The sequence below is a fragment of the Leptinotarsa decemlineata genome, unplaced genomic scaffold (genome assembly GCF_025532065.1).
Source record: "Leptinotarsa decemlineata unplaced genomic scaffold, Ldec_3_MD MMD2_tig00026336_RagTag_RagTag, whole genome shotgun sequence".
Taxonomy (NCBI): Eukaryota; Metazoa; Arthropoda; class Insecta; order Coleoptera; family Chrysomelidae; genus Leptinotarsa; species Leptinotarsa decemlineata.
In genome coordinates, this window is record NW_027412692.1 from 4,869,974 (window position 1) to 4,889,483 (window position 19,510).

At 34.2% G+C, this 19,510-nt stretch overlaps 3 protein-coding genes across 3 annotated transcripts; all 3 read right to left on the bottom strand.

Annotated features, from left to right (window-relative positions):
• Positions 1 to 2,749: 2,749 nt before the first annotated feature.
• On the bottom strand, positions 2,750 to 3,558 carry LOC111517326 (protein lethal(2)essential for life-like). The gene has a single exon (XM_023173474.2). It carries the CDS (start codon positions 3,435 to 3,437, stop codon positions 2,877 to 2,879), a length of 561 nt encoding a protein of 186 aa, XP_023029242.1. The 5' UTR covers positions 3,438 to 3,558; the 3' UTR covers positions 2,750 to 2,876.
• Positions 3,559 to 6,897: 3,339 nt separating this feature from the next.
• On the bottom strand, positions 6,898 to 7,673 carry LOC111517402 (protein lethal(2)essential for life). Its single transcript, XM_023173589.2, has one exon. It carries the CDS (start codon positions 7,586 to 7,588, stop codon positions 7,034 to 7,036), a length of 555 nt encoding a protein of 184 aa, XP_023029357.1. The 5' UTR covers positions 7,589 to 7,673; the 3' UTR covers positions 6,898 to 7,033.
• Positions 7,674 to 14,856: 7,183 nt separating this feature from the next.
• On the bottom strand, positions 14,857 to 15,627 carry LOC111517487 (protein lethal(2)essential for life). Its single transcript, XM_023173699.2, has one exon. The coding sequence runs from the start codon at positions 15,537 to 15,539 to the stop codon at positions 14,985 to 14,987; it is 555 nt and encodes a 184-aa protein (XP_023029467.1). The 5' UTR covers positions 15,540 to 15,627; the 3' UTR covers positions 14,857 to 14,984.
• Between the last annotated feature and the right edge of the window lie 3,883 nt (positions 15,628 to 19,510).

Consider the following 19,510-nt stretch of genomic DNA (forward strand, 5'->3'; position numbering starts at 1 on the left):
TTGTCACCAGTTGCCTGTATTTGCCATTTGAAGTTTTCACATCTACGATGCGTACTTTGCTATCAGGACCTGGGTAAGTTGCAGTTACACACCCCATCTTCCACCGTACATTAGTAGAGTGTTATCAATTAGTGTAACAACATCATTAACTAGGATAGATTTTTGAGTTTTCTTCTTCTTTTTGATAATGTGGGTAAGTATACTTCGACCCAACGTCTTCACAAGTTATCAAGCCACACCTGCGTTTTTTCCATTCTCCACTTGACGACCCCAAAAGGAAATGATTGGGAGTGATTGCTTCAAGATCGGATGGATCGCTTGACACTCTGGAAAGGGACCTGGAATTAACTATATGCTCAGCTTCAGCAAAAAAAGTTTGTAGGGTTTCCTCTTTGAGAGACTGTTCATACAAATTCTTTGATATTAGAACAAAATTTGCGAAAACAGGTATAAGTTTTAGTTCTTTCTGATAAAGAAAATGTTCCATCAGTTGTCGCCGAAAGATCGCTACCAATTTTTTTTTCATATGGTACATCATTTGATAGGAATTTCAATTCCCTATCCAACACTGGGTTATTTTCGAAAAACTCACTCCAGTTTCTGACAAATTCATTTCTTACATCACGGAATGTTTCTGAGGTTAATTTTGTGGCAAGCACCTCCATTTCTATCCATGAGCTCTGGAATAGAAAGCGATTGTGAAACATATATTTTAGATTTCATAAAGTTCCTCAAAAAATCTAAAAGCTTCATTTAAGGTGATTTAGCAGGAAAATATAGGGGACCACATTTGCATATCCACCGGTTTGGATAATTGTCATCTAGCCACTTTTGAACCAGCCTGTTGGGTTTGCCAAATATATAAACAGGCAGAGGTCTCTTAGCATAGCCCACTAAATCACCTGAACTGACACCTATTGATATTTTAAAGGTTATTTGTGACCTCAGTTCGTTTCAGAACTCGTGAATAGATCCAGGAACATTCTATAATGTATGAAATGAAGAGTGAACAGACTTTGTCGTTGTTAGGAAGTGAATGATAAATGTTTCAAATGTTTGGTGAGAACAACTGGTTTGCTATTTGTATGCTTACAATTTTTCTTGATATGATATTCATCGTTTGTTCGCAGATACTTGTAACAAATATAGATTTCCAATAATGAAAGAGTGTTAGATACATAGAAAATTGAAATACTTACCTATCAAACAAGCTATCACAAGACTTCCCTTTCCATTAAAAAAAGTCAGCACGCTCTTGATAACGAGTGAACACTCATCTTTCTTACAGAAAAGTACATAGTTTGTCATTAGCTCTCTGCTTTGGATATATCAATATGCCTAACTATCCTAATTAAAAATATAAATTACTTACGATGAATAAGAAAATCTATGTGACCGAAGAACCAACAAATATAAATTATTGCAATAACTCACACCAATCTACAGTGTAAGTGTGAAGACTGCTTTGAAGAAATATCTTCAAAAACATAAATTTTGCACCTGTTAATTGGTAGTGTTATACAAAATAAATTAAGATAATCCTCAAAAGAAAGTAGATTATGAAGTTTATGTCTTAGCAGAGTATCGATTATGAAAGAACGAATTTTGGTAGATGAAATTTTTTGTTGGAAAAACAAAACGAATTTGAGCGCCAATAATTTTTCAATAAAATGGTTTGAATTCACATTTTCAGATTTCAAATAATAAATCAGCATTCAGCAATAATAATAATAATGTGTCTCTACTGAATTATGATAAAAGTGCATGTACAGGCAGGAGGAGCAATGTAGTTAATTCCACACAAAAAAGTAGCAAATGCATTGATGAAGTATCCAAAATGTATTTTCAACAGTAAAAAATAATGCCATATGAATTTTATATAAGTATCAGCAGATTGTTTTCTCAATTGTAGTATATAGGACTTATTTTCTAAAAGAATGGTCAAATTCAGCTTATTTTACATGAAGTCTGGGAAAGAATTGTAAATCTGGATAGCTATATAACTAAAAGTTTCCTGAAAGTGAACTTGTAGTTGAATTATTCGATGCCACCTACTTGATGCAACCAACAATAAAAAGCTAGTTAATTCCTCTTCAATATGGTCTTACCTTTCAGTAGTTATCAAAGTTGCTCTGCTCAACTCTGAACCAGTCTAGTTCTTTCTACAATTTCCTTTGTTAAAGTTATTAAAAAAGCAGCCTCATATATTTAATTTTATAACCAAAAAGATCTAGGGTAATCCAAAATTCATAAACTATGACTACTTATACTTGGAACTACTCGAAACATGGATTGAAATTAATCTGATTGTCTTTAATTGCTACATTAAAAACAGTAAGTTATATTTTGTATCTCCTTAGTGTGGATGAAAGCTGTCAAATAAATGTCCCCAAGCATTTTTTGACAGTAATCAGTGGAAAATAACACATTTTATTCTTTCTTTGTAATGTGCTTCATTCTGTAATTTAACAAGTGAACATGATTCCTGGATAAAAGGTGCTATGCAATAAAAACAGCTTATAAGTGTGTTAGCAGTTTCAATCTTGAGAAGAGGATTGAAACTAATTCTATTACTATTAAAAAATGAGAAATATATTTTCAATCTACTTCTTCAACTTGACCTGTCCAGACGAATATTCTTAATATTGTTAATGTATTTTCATTTGCATCATGAAACTAAGGTGCAAAAAACTCGCCTAGTAGAACAAAAAAAAATGTATACAGCAACCTTCTTAAATGAAACAACTCGCCAAACAAACTTTAATTTATTTATGAAAAACCTATAAATGAAAACAAAACATCAATTATAACTAAACAGTCTTCAGTAAATAATACATTTCTTGTAAGAAAAAAATTGAATTCAATTCCTGACAATTTTATTTTTCTTTCAGTTTCTTATCCTCTTCATTTTTTTTCTTACTTTTTTCCTTGGCAGGCTCCCCAGTTTGAGTGATAGGAATATTTTTGTGTTCAACGTCCATCTCTTCCAACCTTGGAGCCATAATGCTGAGGACTCCATCACTGGACAATTTTGACTCCACTTTACTCATATCACAATTCTTTGGAATCTTGTATGTTCTGACGAAGTGTCTGTATATTTGTCCATGTTCATCCTTCTTCTCCTCGTGTTTCCCTTCGATGGTGATGGTGTTCTCTCCAGTTACCTTGACAGATATTTCCTCAGGTTTGAACTGCTGCACGTCTAGATTTGCCTGGAACTTGTCCTTGTCGAAAGTAACCGTTGATCCAGAATCTTGCTGGGACGCTGCAGATCTCCAGTTTCTCAAGTAACCGGCAGGACAAACTACGAGAGTTCTTGGAACAGTCATAGGTTGAACAAAATCATCAGGATCCAGTGTTAAGCCAAAATGTTGGTCTAATATTCTTGATGGACGCCCTAAAAGGCTTTCCTCCAACAAATACGGTAACAGAGACATTTCACAATAACAACTCGTCAAACTGCAAAAGTTACCAAAGAGACACTAATAGATATGTAGCTCGTAGCTTATGATACAACACAATCGCGTTTCAATTTGAACTGATGCGAGCTGTAGTGGATTACGCTTTTATAGTTCCAACGAACATTCTAGATGGCTCTAGATGTAATGAATGATAAGTCGCCAGTGTTCTCGAAAATTTCGTTCATCGGATATGAACCATGAACATTTTTACTGAGGATATCTGTTATGAAGTAACAGTTATTTCTGCTCCAAAGTGAAAGAATGGATACTAATTTTTTTCGTTTATTTTCTTGGCAGCTTATAAATTAATTTTCCACCTCTGATGAGGATTTTGAATATGATTATTTATAGTTTTGAGTACTTATGAGTTCTCGAAAGTTTTGTTAGTACCATCACATTATTTCGTATTATTGGAGTTAAGTATACATGTAGATGAGAACTTTTACGATTCACCCCCAAAACTATTCGATAAGAACGAATCTAGTTTTCACCTGATATTTCCGATTTCTTGTGACTTGTTGAGTTTTGATATTTTTTTAGAGAAGTCGCTCCAAAAGTAGATTATAATCGAAAAGTACTGTTCTGCCTTCCATATAACTCTGCTCAAAAACATTTCTTCTAATTAAACAGTTTTATCCTTGAATTTGTAAAGAAAAATATATAATCTTAAAAAAAATTGAGGAGGAGGGCTCACTTTTTACGTGTGATTTCAAGAACAAAACAGAATTAAGGTTTTCTATGATTGATAAGTATAAAATTCACAATTATTTCATCCGATATTCTCTTTATTTAACCATTTTCTTTCTACAACCAACAAGATGCCCTCTAATCGGTTATACTTCTGATGCTGTTTTGTCTTTCATTAAGTTTTCGCTGTTCATTTCTTCTTAATAACGGGACACAACTTCAGAAAGTAGGGTGAAGTAGTGTTTATCAAGCCAAGCTTTGGCTTCAACCATTTTTTTTCGCCAAAAAGCGGTGCTGCATTAACACACGAAATTCTTTTTTATCCATTTCCTTCAAACTAACAGAAGTTGCTTCACTCAAAATGTTCTATCCCACAAACTAATAGTCCGACAGCTGTGAAATGTATACACATGTCTTTTGAAGGTTAGGGTTAACTAAAAATCATATAGAAGATATGGATTTAGTACTAGTAGCGCCATCTATGTGTTAGCCTAAGAACGTCTCAGACCACCTAATATATACTCAAATAATGAAAAGAGAAATGAAAATTTCTGTTTTTTACCACTTTTATTTGTAACTAACGTTACTGCAGTTTCGTCCTATACGGACATTTTCAAACTTATAGAATAAACTAACAATGATTCATTACATTCGCCATTATAAACCACCCCTATAGGTACTAATAGAAATAGGGTCACTGGCATTGATTGAGTACCTGAATTTACAGTTCACAATGCGGATATGCCAATTTAAAAATCGTAGAGTAAATAAAATCGATTTGATCATTTAACAGGTTGCACACGCAATGTTTATGCTTGTGTGTGTGTTTATGCTTGTGTGTTTATGCCTTCCTTGCATAGTGCAGAGTTTTTACTCTTAAGTGTCCGGAGTGTAATAGTGTTTATGTGGGACAATGTGGCCGAAATTTCCAAAAACGGTATGCTGAACATGAAAGGTCCTTCAGACTGGGAAAAAATGATTCGACGTTTTCAAACCATTCCTTGGCATGCAACCACAAGTTTCCGAATCTAAACGATACGGAAATTCTGCACTATGCAAGGAAGGGTTGCAAACTCAATTACTTAGAATCCTTGGAAATTCACAAGCATAAACATTGCGGGTGCAACCTATTAAATGATCAAATCGATTTAATTTACTCTCCGGTTTTTAAATTGGCACATCCGCATTGTAAACTGTAAATTCAGGTACTCAATCAAGTCCAGTACCTCTATTTCTATTAGTACCTGCAGGGGTGGTATATAATGGCGAATGTAATGAATCATTGTTAGTTTATTGTATAAGTTTGAAAATGTCCGCATAGGACGAAATTGCAGTAACATTAGTTACAAATAAAAGTGGTAAAAAACATAGAAATTTTTATTTCTCTTTTCATTATGATTTCCTACATCCATCAATTTATACTCAAATAATTTTTTCTTTCTTCCTTTCTCTTCTTAGAGTAAGGACTAATTTCTATTAAAATATAATTGTGCAAACCTGAATCAATGATTTGGCGTTAATTTTTTGTATATAAACCCAGAAAAACCACAATGTACTGCTTGCTCTGTCTGCTATACAACCATAATGTAGCAGACAGAGGAAACGAAAAAAGCTTATTATCTGTGATATCGAAACTAGTGAAAACCTTTGTTTTTTCAAAGACAAAATACAAGCACTACAGGAAAATCCTTAAGTCGCTCTGAGAGCATTGCCTGTGCGAAAGAAGCGACTCATATTGGATTTGAATCGCTAGAGTTTAAATCCATTTGTAAAAACGTGAAGTTTTCAGGAATGTATTTGGATCAATGTTTGCCATGTTTAAAACAGTGTAAATGTTTGATCTCTCGACTGAATTATATCGCATTCTAATTGGAAAGCTCAGAAATATACTGAGTATATACTCAAACTATAATATGCCCAGGCCTACATTAGAATTCAGTATGGAATTTACTTCTGGAATTTATGTTCTCTAAAGAAAGATGTTTTTATCGCCCAAAAAAGGGTATCAAGAAATGTTAATGTTATTAATAACGTGAAAACTTTATATACTTCCGAAGTGGATATTATTGTTAGTGTCCCACAGGGCTCAGTGATGGACCCTATACTTTTTTAATATGTGAATAATATGGAATCCATCTTTACGTATGCTCATTTTACATTAATATGCAGATACATCACTGGTTATATCAGATAAAAATGATCAAAATTTACAAAACAAAGGTAACTTAATCCTGTCAAATTTGAACACCTGGTTTGAGAAAAATTCCCTATATTTGACTAATCAAAAAACATAAGATTTCATGCTGGATAAAAAGAAATAGCCAGTTTCAATTTCAATCAATTTTATTACCCGAATAACGAGAAATTTCATCAAGAACATTTGCAATGTGCAAATATATGAACAGAGTACGCAAAGACTCGTATTTTTCAACAATAGTCATAGTTGATTTTTTTGTAATCTGTTCGCTTCGAAGAAAATAATCTTGAAATTCTATTAATCTGTCAATACAACTTTTCCATCGTTTTCACGGAAATACTGACTGAAATTTGTTATTGAATGAGAAAGTTCTGATGAGTATACTTTTTTGTCATCCACTTCCTTTATATGAAACAATTTTTTCACTAAATGTCATCCTTCAATTGGTTGTGAGGGCAAAACTAGTTGAACCAATCACAAAAAATTCAATATCACTTCGACAAGCCACAATTTGGAAATAACAAACGATGGGAAAACAGTAAAAAAATCACGTTATTCTAATATATTCCTTTAATACTATTCCTTTAATACAAGTAATAAAAAAAAGTTGAAATAATATAACAATACAGTCTTGATAAGCTTACAATGTTATTCAAACATATTTTAAAATATTTCGAAAAAAAATAGACTACTTTTCCTTCAATTTATTTTCCGCCTCCTTGTTCTTGATTTCTTTGGCAGGCTCCCCGGTTTGAGTGATAGGAATATTTTTGTGTTCGACCTCCATCTGTTCCAATCTTGGAGCCGTGATGCTGAGAACACCGTCGCTCGACAATTTCGACTCGATTTTACTCATATCGCAATTTTTTGGAATCGTATAACTGCGGATGAAATGTCTGTAAATCTGTCCGTGTTCATCCGTTTTCTCCTCGTGCTTACCCTCGATGGTAACGGTGTTTTCTCCGGTTAATTTCACAGAAATTTCCTCCGGTTTGAATTGCTGCACGTCGAGATTAGCTTGGAATTTATCTTTATCGTAGGCCACGGTTGATCCGGAATCCTGCTGGGAAGATGCCGATCTCCAGTTTCTCACATAACCAGCTGGACATACCAGGAGAGACCTTGGGATGGTCAGCGGCTGAAGAAAATCCTCTGGGTCGAGGGTGAGGCCGAAACGCTGGTCTAGAAGTCGCGAAGGACGTCTCAAGTATGCATCGTCGAACAAAAATGGTAGCAGAGACATTTTAACACTCTAATTTCACCTTTTGAACGCTTTTCTTAGCTCTCAATTGTGTTCAAACTCAAACTGCGCGGTTTACGTCGTAGCTCCCACTTATATAGTACCGATGATTATTCTAGATGGCTCTGGAAGTTACGATCGATTCGAAAACAACTCGGCAAATATAGATTCATCGGGTATGAACAGTGTACCGGTATGTTTTCATCAGTGATGCTTTGAATCGGCATTATATAGTATATAGTAATGTGACGAAATTTTCGTAATTTTTTCAGCATTACAGTTATATATTCACCTGTTCTCACTAATCTTTCAATCAATCGTTAGCAAAGCGAGCGAGAACACAATCGAAATATAGTAAAGAAATGATATTTGTCTACAATTTGTTTCGCGACCTGATGATAACGGTCATCAGTCATATCAAATGGTTTCCAGTTTCATCTAACCTTTAATGGGGACGTGTAATTAAATTTTTCAAGTGTATTGGTGAATATTGATAATACGTAATCGCTGAGCTCTGTGGAATAGGCAAAATCAAGAGCGCATCTTTTGTATCCCACATTTCTTCAATATTTTGAAAAAACAATTGAAATAATTTTTATGGTTTTTCACAACGAATAAAAAAAATATGCGTTTCTCCTGAACATTATCTCATTTGACATTAAAACTATAGTTGATCAACCGAACATTTTTAGAGATATTTACCCATAAGGTGTACATTTAAGTCACCTTATATGTGATTTATTAGTACATTAGGCTCAATAAATGTTACATATTATCGCATATTTCATATACCTTCAAAAAGTTTCTCCTCACGTAACTTTTTTATATCGATTTTATGAGCAGAGGCAAAGTAGCCCATAATGCGAGGTAACTTTGCCCAGTAAAAATTATAAAAAACCTAGTTGTCTTTGACTTGTGGTCTTTTTGTCATTCAATCCTGAATCCTGTAATTATTTTATAATGTTATTGATTATAAATTCATAGATTTCGTGAAAAAAAATTGATTTAATATGTTCCTACAGTCCAAGAATTAATTTTTTTCAAATTTCGGATCTTCTCTCTTGTGCTTACTGAGATCACATGAAATTTACTGAATAATAATTTTTGAATAATCAGTTCGATCTGAGAATTATTAATTAGTTCGATCTGAGCATTATTAATTTACCACTTACGATGTTTAAAAATAAAATTATGTATGTTTCTTTGACTAATCTTCATCTTCAATTTGAACTGTGATTTATTAATGTAGTGATGGTAATTTTTATATTCTTTGTAACGTAGGTGCATTTGAAAGTAATCAATGTTTTTTTTGTGTGTTTGTTCTGATTTGCCATTTAGTAGTCTGTTTTGGGTTAGGGGGGAGAACAGATGTCAGTCTTAACCTTCCGGTGCTGATTGCTATACTGAATCTCGCCCATTAACTTTTTTTTAGCTCACATGTATGAATATAACTGAAAATAATTAAATGACCTTTATTATTACTTATTTTCACAAACATGAATTCAACTACATTTCACTGAATATAGGTCGGCCCTAATATTGATCAAATAACAGAGAACAGAAATAAATACTATGTTCAAGTTGCATTATACGAATATACTCAAATTCTTTTAAAGTTAAAGTAAAAAAGTGCGATACAATCTACTCTGATTTTTTTCACTCAATGCATGGGCATTCATGATTGTTTTAATGTAATTACATCTTATACTCTACGGTTCCGTTCAGATTTGCTGAGATTTTGTGGGATCTCTTCCCGTATCCCGACACACCTAATTATTGGATGTCCTTCAACAGTAGATTCCACGAATAACGAAAATAGCTTCAGACGTGACACAATAAGGATCTCCCGAGGAAACTTTATTCAATATAACTTCTCTAACAGTGTTTACCGAAGAATATGTACATTCATAAAAATATCTTGTCTATAAATATATAAAAATTAAATGATTTGTATAACGTCGCAACAGATTCCCGTGCTGAGTCGGGGAGACATTGCAACCCGTACGAATCATTTTATTATCAAAAATGTATTACTTACGCCACTGAAAAATCAAAATCATACGTTGGATTTGATTCTTCGTGTATTAGTGCCGTGTCGTTGGTAAGAATAAGCGGCGATTTAACAAAAAAAATTAGCACGAGTTTCATTGGGAGAGTAGAAGTTACTGTCATTTGTTCTAATAAATCAGCTTGATTACGGAAATAAAAAGTTTGGCTTTGGTCAATTTGAAATAATTCTGCAAATACATCAACGTTCCGAATATGATTGGAACTGCTTTCTAAACAACAGATATACAGGAGTGAATCATGAAAGACAGTTCATATCCGATGAACTGTATTTACGAGTAAAATTCTAGAATCCTCTTCCAGAATAAGGACGGTAAATATATTGTCAATTTAATCCATGTTACGCAGGTAAGTGTTTTGTTTGATAATATAATGATGAGGCAGTGAAATATAATGGACATTTCCTTCGGCTTCTTCACAAGTGAATTTTTCAATTCAGATCAAAATTATCATCATCTTATTACAATTTTAGAGAGCCCACTATTTTATGTATGAAACATGTATGATACAAAAAAATACAAGAAAACTGCCGAAAAAAATAAACATATTCAAGTCAGCTCAGCCGAAAATTCTCATAAAAACATGAAAATCTTATGGCCTTTCTACAAAAACTTTTTGAACCTCACCGTTTAGGCTAGCATAATATTGATCTTGTGCTTATGAACACCATGTAAACATCGATGAGCTAAAATTGAAATATGTTAAAATTTGGAGTATCTAATCAGAAGATTTGAAAACTAACACAATCACACCCTATATTCGATTTTATCGTAATTGAATTGACATTGCATTCATATCTATTAAATAGATGATTCGCATTTTGTAAGTTTATGCGATGTTGATAAACAATACACATTTCTTAGATAAACTAATATTATGCTTCATACAAGTAGGTAATCGAATTGAAATACAATATTTTTTTCAAGTGAAATATATTTGAGGAAGAATAAAAACATCACACCGTATAGGTGGGTCGTTGATTGAACTTCCTCTTGAAGATGATCACTTGGTGATCGAAACACGTGTCGAGGTGTTAAATTAACGGTTCGGTGTTGGGATAAAACTCCAGTAATATTCATCATTTGAAGTATCATAATTATATGTAGCAGTATCAGTACAAAAACGGAATGAAAGAAATTTGCAAATAAATCTGCTGTTTGCGTTGTTTGTGTCCAGAGGGGATATGTATCCACCTTAACTTGCTCAGTAATATATTTCCTTTGAAATGTGTTCGGAGTATTGGGTTTTAGTTTTTCCTCTGTAGTTGCAGACCGTGATTTTTCTATGGTAGTACTCGAATCTGTATAAGTCCCAACGCGTTGGGGTTGCAGAGCTTGGATTTCTCCTTTGGCGGAGGCATGTCTGTAGTTTTAAGGGGCGTCCACACTATGTCGATTGACAAGGTCGATCGACAATGTCGAACGACAGGCGACAGTTGCCTCGTCCACACATAATACTGCTGTGTGGATGTATTTTATTAGTCGACTGTGAGTAGTTGAGTGAAAAGAGAGTGAGTGAGAAATATTCTAAATAAATTATACTTAGTAAAACAAGCAAAACAAAAACAAAATGAGTGATCAAGATGCTCCTGTTGCTGCTGATAATGCTGTATTTATGTCCGCGCTTGTAAACCAACATGTATATCGTTCCAGGAGGTTTTGGATTCGACATAGTTAATGGGACATAGTTAATGGGAGAAAAAAGTACAGTACAACTGAATTTATAAAGTACTAGCTGACCCTGCGAACTTCGTTCCGCCTTAGAGGCAATAAAAAACACATTTTTGATTTTATTAATTTAATTTTTTTATCAATCACGTATTTCAATTATTCTTTTTAGGTTGCACTCTTCAGTTGAGCACCTTGTGATACACGACATTTTTTGTTTTATTATCAGGCGAGAGTATAAACAACGCAGATGGTCTTCCGATCCGTGAACATGCCACATACATATAATTGACCATGTGAAAAACATTGATTTTACAGATTCAGACCACAAACTTTCAAGGATAGGCCTTGTGATTTGTTAATGATCATGGCGATACAAGACGAATTGGAAATTGAAGTCTTTAAAACACAAAAGGCATATCGGTTGCGATCATCGGGATACTCGGAATGAGAACTTCCTCACCTTCGAATTTTAGTTCGAGTATCTTCGCGTAAATCACATAAAATCATTGCACCTTCAAAACATGCGTAGATCTTTCAATGTTCGGTTAAATGCTTCTAATACATTTGTGCGTTATTGTGCATTCGTCCCATATGATGATTTTCGATGCTGATAAAACTTTGGCCATTGCGGAGTTTTTTGAAATATTACATGTTGGTTCTTCAATAGTTTGGAGATTGAACGGCAATTTTAATTCTGAATGAGCCGTACGGCATCCTTCTAACAATGTGGCTGCTTTTCCAGAAGAAGCAACTGCAAGCGCAATGTTGAATCTCGCACTAACAGTAGCTAAAACTAATGACATCAAGAATGTCTTACCAGTTCCACCAGGGGCATCCAGGAAATATAAACCACCATTTCCATCATCAATTGCCTTCATTAACCATTGACAAAATTACGTTTAGCTGTCATTTACCTTTTTTTGTTATTCCATGTCAGATGCGTTTTTGCTATACCACGTTTTATAGGAAAAATCCATTTCATTCGGGCTACATTCGACTCTACATTTTTCGATCGACACGTCCACACTACGTCGACTGTGTCGATCGACCGCTGTCGATCGGAACATTCGACATATTGTGGACGCGCCTTTAGGTTTACTTTTCATGAAATACTTCTTAGACGACATGTTTCAATCTCCGGGCTCCGATCCCGAGGAATGATTATGCCTTAATTGTAGTACTACTTTTCTTTAAGATGTCCCAGTGTGGTGAATTTTGTTCAGTAGCTCGTAGTTTGTCGAAAAGTGTAGTGAACTTCTAAATCCAATTCTCTACACGTTACAATAACTTTTTGTATGGCAAAAAGTGAAATTTGTCCGAGATGATGTGTTTTTCGATGGATGTTTTTTGTAGAGTGTGGCCAAACTCGCACTGTACTGACATTGATACTTTGTAGATTTTCTAGACTATGTTGAAAAACTTTGCGAACGTTGATGAATAAATTAAAATTATTGGTGCTGACACCTCTACTGATCGAGGTGAACTTCGGTGGAATAGAAAAACATTACAAAATGGAAATAGAAATCTACCTCAGAGGTTTCTATTCAATAATAATTGAAAATTAGGCAATCCAATAAACATTAAATTAAAAATCAACATGCATCATTTTAATTTTCAATGGAGATTGTTTTAAGAAATTTTTTAGGAGGTTCAACCCCTACGAGGGGTAGAAGTTATAGTGGAAATTTTAAATGGCATGGCGAAGTGCCACACCTTTTGAAAGAGCTTTTCCTGTACTGGTTGAGTTGAGTTGATTCTCGTTTCAGTCAAGGGCGAATTCATATCTGAATTTGGGGGAAAAATATACCTTCATATGAGAGTATCTAATAGAAGGAGCGAAGGGCTTAATGAATAATTCAATTAAATTGTTTTGTTCTTATTTGTGGCACATTTTTTGGATGTTATTAACCAAACAAAAATATGTCAACACTCATTTCCAACAATAGTCAATGAAATATTTATTTAAAAAGCATATATCGAATATTCTTGAATTAAGTAAGTACTATAAAAAATAAAATAGTTTCTCCAAGTGTCGTATAAAGTTTTAAATCGATACAGATAAGTTATTGCAAAAGCTTTTAATATTTAGAACGACAAACGTGGAATAAGAAGTATAGCAAGAGCTGTTGTTAAGAAAACTGAAAATAGTTCATATATTATTTGTAGTGCAACTCTTTTACACTAATCCAAATTTTCTAAGAAGTATTTTATTGATGAATGTTATGGTATATTGTTTCCATCAAAATTTTGGTCATTATTATATTCATACACTGGTATCAAGCTTAGATATCTTTTGGGAAATATTTCAGGAATGATAGTTGTTGCCAACCGATGTTTCACCCATTTCTAGTCCCATACAGGCTGTTATGGCAAACACCTGTCTGATCAACTACTCCCCTTTCTAATGCTATGATGGGTATTGAATTATATCGAAAAAAATCCTTATGGAATGTTCCTTAGAGAACAGGAATCAAGTTACAAGGGCCATCCTACCTAAAACCAACTAGCAAATTTTGTTTCGATACGGGCAGAGTTACCATCTGTTTCACACAGTATGCAAATATATTGTATATCATCCACTTCTGAGCTATGTTTGAAGTTGCAAGTCCCTTCAGCTCCTCGGTAACCTCTTTTCAAATCGATTGTAAAATATGAATCAAACAGACAAGGAGCGACTAAAAACATGGAACATGGAACAGTGTATCAAATGTCTGACAAATCCACTCGTGGCGGATAATTATGGATGCGCAGTAGTCCCGAAAAAAAAAGCTGTAAGACACAAACATCAAAGGTTCCCACAACAGTGACACTACTGGTTTTAGCAGTTTTAGTATACTGTGGCTAAATGGACTACAGGACCTCAAAATGTTATCGATGAATTTCCATTTCTCAACGAAAACTTTGTTATTCAACAATGCCATGAGAGAAAACAGCATAATGAAACCATGATTTCGAAGGACGAATGGTTTTATCGATTGCTGCTCGCTTAATAGGTATTGCTAAAAAATAAAGTTAGGGTTGAAAAAACGGACTTTGATAAGAAAAAATTTGTAGGAGTGGTATTCGTGAAGATTATTTCCTGGAATATTCTCAGCTGAATGCATCGATATGAGTACAAAATATTTATTTCCAAATCGAATCAATTTTATTACCTGAATAACGAGAAATTTCAACAAGAACATTTATTTGAATAGACAATTATTGATTACAAAATTTTCGAATAATATATGAACAGAGTAATTTTCTTCTTAATCATTTGGCTTTGAAAAAAATTCTGTGAAACCGACTTTTTCATCGTTTTTACGGAAATATTGATTGAAATTTGTTATTGAATGGGCTAGTTCTGAGTATACCTATATCATTTTCTTCTTGTTATCCACCTAGCTATGAAACAATTTTTTTCACAAACTTTCATTTTTCTATTGGTTGTAAGAGCAAAACTAATTGAACCAATTACACAAACATTTCATTTCACTTCGGTAAGCCCACAATTTGGGAATTCTAAACTTAATGGAAGAGGAAAATAAAAAAAAATCACGTTATTATAATTATATTCCCTTAATACGAGTAATAAACAAAGGTTGCAATAATATTATAACAAAAGTCTTGATAACCTCACAATGTTATTCAAACATATTTCAAAATATTTCGAAAAAAATACTCTACTTTTCCTTCAATTTATTTTCCGCCTCCTTGTTCTTGATTTCTTTGGCAGGCTCCCCGGTTTGAGTGATAGGAATATTTTTGTGTTCGACATCCATCTGTTCCAATCTTGGAGCCGTGATGCTGAGAACACCGTCACTCGACAATTTCGACTCGATTTTACTCATATCACAATTTTTTGGAATCGTATAACTGCGGATGAAGTGTCTGTAAATCTGTCCGTGTTCATCCGTTTTCTCCTCGTGCTTACCCTCGATGGTAACGGTGTTTTCCCCGGTTAATTTCACAGAAATTTCCTCCGGTTTGAATTGCTGCACGTCGAGATTAGCTTGGAATTTATCTTTATCGTAGGCTACGGTTGACCCGGAATCCTGCTGGGAAGATGCCGATCTCCAGTTTCTCACGTAACCGGCTGGACATACCAGGAGAGACCTTGGGATGGTCAGCGGCTGAAGAAAATCCTCCGGGTCCAGGGTGAGGCCGAAACGCTGGTCTAGAAGTCGCGAAGGACGTCTCAAGTATGCATCGTCGAACAAAAATGGTAGCAGAGACATTTTAACACTCTAATTTCACCTTTTGAACGATTTTCTTAGCTCTCAATTGTGTTCAAACTCAAACTGCGCGGTTTACGTCGTAGCTCCCACTTATATAGTACCGATGATTATTCTAGATGGCTCTGGAAGTTACGATCGATTCGAAAACAACTCGGCAAATATAAATTCATCGGGTATGAACAGTGTATATTTTCATCAGTGATGCTTTGTTTCTGCATTATATAAAAGCATGTGACGAGAATTTCGCAATTTTCAGTTTTGAAGCTATATATACAAGGAATAGAACACAATCGAAATATAGCAATGAAATGATATATGTGTAGAGTTTGTTTCACGACGTAATAAGTATTATCATAGTAATATCGTTGAGTTGACAGACTTACGAATTTGCGAAACTTTCAAAAATTTCAGTCAGTTACCATCCTCCTAATAAAATGGAAACGGGGTTAACCTACTCATTGAAATTGGAAGGTTATACCGAATATTTATTTTTGATTGGATTGTTCTTGGACAATAATTTTTTCAAATTACTCTCACGGCAAAGAAATATTACGAAAAATTCATGGCAATGCTGGAAACCATTCTGTGGGATTTGACCTAACTTTGCAACACCGGAAGTTTTAAAGTTTTCTTAGAATTTTTAGAATGCGGATGAAATTTATGGTTTAGGTTATCACCAGCCGACATTGAAATGTTCTCGCTTTCTTTATAAATTAAAAAGTAAGCGAAGATTTTTTCTTTATACATTCAATTATTGTATATTTTCAGACTGTGTATCGTTTGAATGAATCGAGTTCACAACATTGCTCGTTACGCTAAATGCACACACACCGATTTTGGACGGCCGATTTTATACCGGTCGTCCAAATTCCAATAGTGAACCACATATGGGTATGGGACCTGGCACACACGCCGACCGCTGATCGGCGTCGATCACCGGTAAGCATGTGTGCAAGTTCCCGTTGCCACATGTGGGTCACTATTGGAATTTGGATGGCCGGTAAGAAATCGGTGTGTGTGCATTTAGCTTTAGTTTTCTATTTTACTCTCATTAATCAATCCATTTTCTGGCGCTCTCGAGAATGATCGATACGTGATGCCAGATCAAAAATTTTTTTTGGGAATTTATTTTGGGAATTAAGAATATTTTGAAATACTCCACATCGTTTCTCAATTATTTGAAGGTGATGTTTTTTTTTCTAGAATTTTTTTCACATTCTCCCTTTTTGTTCGTGTATTATGATCTTCAATCAATCTGAACGAGTGTAAAAGTGCAGAGTATCGAATATAACCTAAAATATTATTACCAAACTTCCGTTCTGTATGTTGGTATAACAAAGATAACAAAAACAACTCATTTTTATAAGAAATATATTGTTTCGAGAATTTATTGTCTTCAAAACAAACTGAAAAAATAGCAATGAACACACAGATACTTATTAGATGTAACAAGAGCTCAAAAGTACCGCATTCATGAATTGAAAGGGAGATGTTTTTATTTTCCGTAGATCTCATCAGTAATACCAGGTTGGGTTATGAATGAACTAGCTTTCAGTATGAACGCACGAGCGACATTAAAATGTCTCCAAGCTGTGGTGAGATCAGTCACATTTTGAGTAACATATAATCTTAGCTACTAAAATTTGAAGTTCCCCATTCATACATTTTAATACACTCTTTTTTACGAAAAAATATATTCTGTTTGTACATTATGCTCAATAAACGTTGCATATTACGCATTTTCCTTCAAGATGAAAGCAATAAATAAATATTTCAAAAATTTGTTGCAGACAATTTTGGCAAAGTTTCACCTCACGTAACTTTTATATTGATTTCATGAGCAGAGGCAAAGTAGTCCATGATGTGGGGAAACTTTGCCCAGTAAAAATTATAAAAAACATAGTTGTCTTTGACTTGTGTTTTTTTGGTTAGGAATCACATGTTAAAAGGTAAGACCTCGTTAGTCCTTGTAGCACAAGTTTCGACTTCTGAGGGTTGTCGTACGTAGGGGTGCGACATCTGGTTAACGGAAAAACAGATATTAATATTGAATCTATAATGGTTTTATAGTGTTGTTGATTATTAATTCACAGAATTTGTGTAAAAAATAATTTCGATTCCTACTGTCTGTGAATTGTTTTTTTCTACATTTTGAATCACCTCTCTTGTGTTTAGTGAGGTCACATGAAATATACTCAATAATAATTTCTGAATAATCAGATTCATTTTCACGTACTTAACTTAACTGAATACCACTGAATAGCTCAGCCCAATTACCGATCAAATAAAAGGACAGTAATAAATACTACGTTCATATTGCATTTTACGAATTCACTCAAATACTCAAATTCTTTGAAAGTTGAGGTAAAAAATGCGATACAACCTAGCCTGTTTCTTTTTCACTCATGGGCATTCATTATTTTCATACCTGATTACTTATACTCTTCGGGTTAAAAAGTTGACGTAAGTTTTACTTTTGAATGACACACTGTTCCCTTAGACTTGCTGAGATTTTGCAGGACCTCTTTCCCTATTCCGACACACGTAATTATTGGATGCACGTTAAATCTGAATTTGAAAATAATTTTCAATGAATCAGCTTGATTACGAGAATAATAAATCTTACTTTGGTCATTTGAAATACTTCTGTAATAATTTAAAATATTCCGAATATGTTTGGAATTGCATTCTAAACAATAGAGATATAGGAGTGGATTCATGAAAAGCGAAAACCAATCTCTATGCATCTTTCTGTCCATAGCTCATATCCGATGAACTGTATTTACGACTTAAATTCTAGAATCCTCCTCTTCTAGAATAAGGACGGCAAATATAATGTCAATACAATCCAGATTACGCAGGTTAGTGTTTTGTTTGGTAATGAAATTATTGAGGTAGTAACAGACAATGAAATGGTTTGTTTTGACTAAAGTAGTTATTTATTTACATTTATTTATCTTTTCCTGAGCACTCACGTCGTTTGTGAAATCCAGTCTATAAACATATTTTTTGTCTGCACACAGGTGAAGCTTACTTTTTCACAGGTAGAAAGTGAATACGTTTTTATTATTTTCTTTTCAACTCCAAATTGTAATGATAGTCAATAGTCTTGGATCCCCTGAACATATATCAAATGATTCGATTAAACGCAGTTATTTTTCTTACTGCGGTAAAAAAGTATATGAATTTAGGGAATAAAAAAACAATAAAAAGAGTCCTCGCTATATTATGAATGTTTTTACAAGTTGAAATGTGTGGAAAAAGTCCTTTTGCTGCAACAAGATATGATTCAAAGTCTGGACCTTTCTTTCGCCTTCTTCAGAGATGAAAATTCAATATAGATGGAATTTGTCGCATCTTATTTCAATTTCAGAGAGCTACTTATTTTATGTATGAAACAACAATATTGTTACAAAAAAAATTGAGACGGTTCAGCCGAAAATTCTTATAAAAATTGTAGGTCTTAACGTCTCTTAGGTATCTATAAAAATATTTTGAACTTAACCGTTTGGGTCAGCATTATATTGATTTTGTGATTGTGAACACCATATAAACATCGATGAGCTGAAATTGAAATGTGTTAACAAGACTTCGAAATAATCGGAAGATTTGAAAACTAAGGCTAATTGCACACACACCGATTGTGGTCGGCTGATTTTATACCGGTCGTCCAAATTCCAATACTGAGCCACATGTGGTAACGAGATCTTGCACACATGCTTATAGGTGATCGACGCCGATCACGGGTCGGCGTGTGTGCCAGGTCCCGTACCCACATGTGGTTCACTATTGGAATTTGGACGACCGGTATAAAATCGGCCGTCCAAAATCGGTGTGTGTGCAACTAACGTTACGCTAATTGCACACACACCGATTTTGGACGGCCGACTTTGTACCGGTCGTCCAAATTCCAATAGTAAACCACATGTGGAAGCGGGACCTGGCACACACACCGACCGGTGATCGTCGCC

Excerpts from the sequence above, each read along its gene's own strand:
- LOC111517487 (XM_023173699.2), bottom strand. The coding sequence starts at position 15,539 with ATGTCTCTGCTACCATTTTTGTTCGACGATGCATACTTGAGACGTCCT.
- LOC111517326 (XM_023173474.2), bottom strand. The coding sequence starts at position 3,437 with ATGTCTCTGTTACCGTATTTGTTGGAGGAAAGCCTTTTAGGGCGTCCA.
- LOC111517402 (XM_023173589.2), bottom strand. The coding sequence starts at position 7,588 with ATGTCTCTGCTACCATTTTTGTTCGACGATGCATACTTGAGACGTCCT.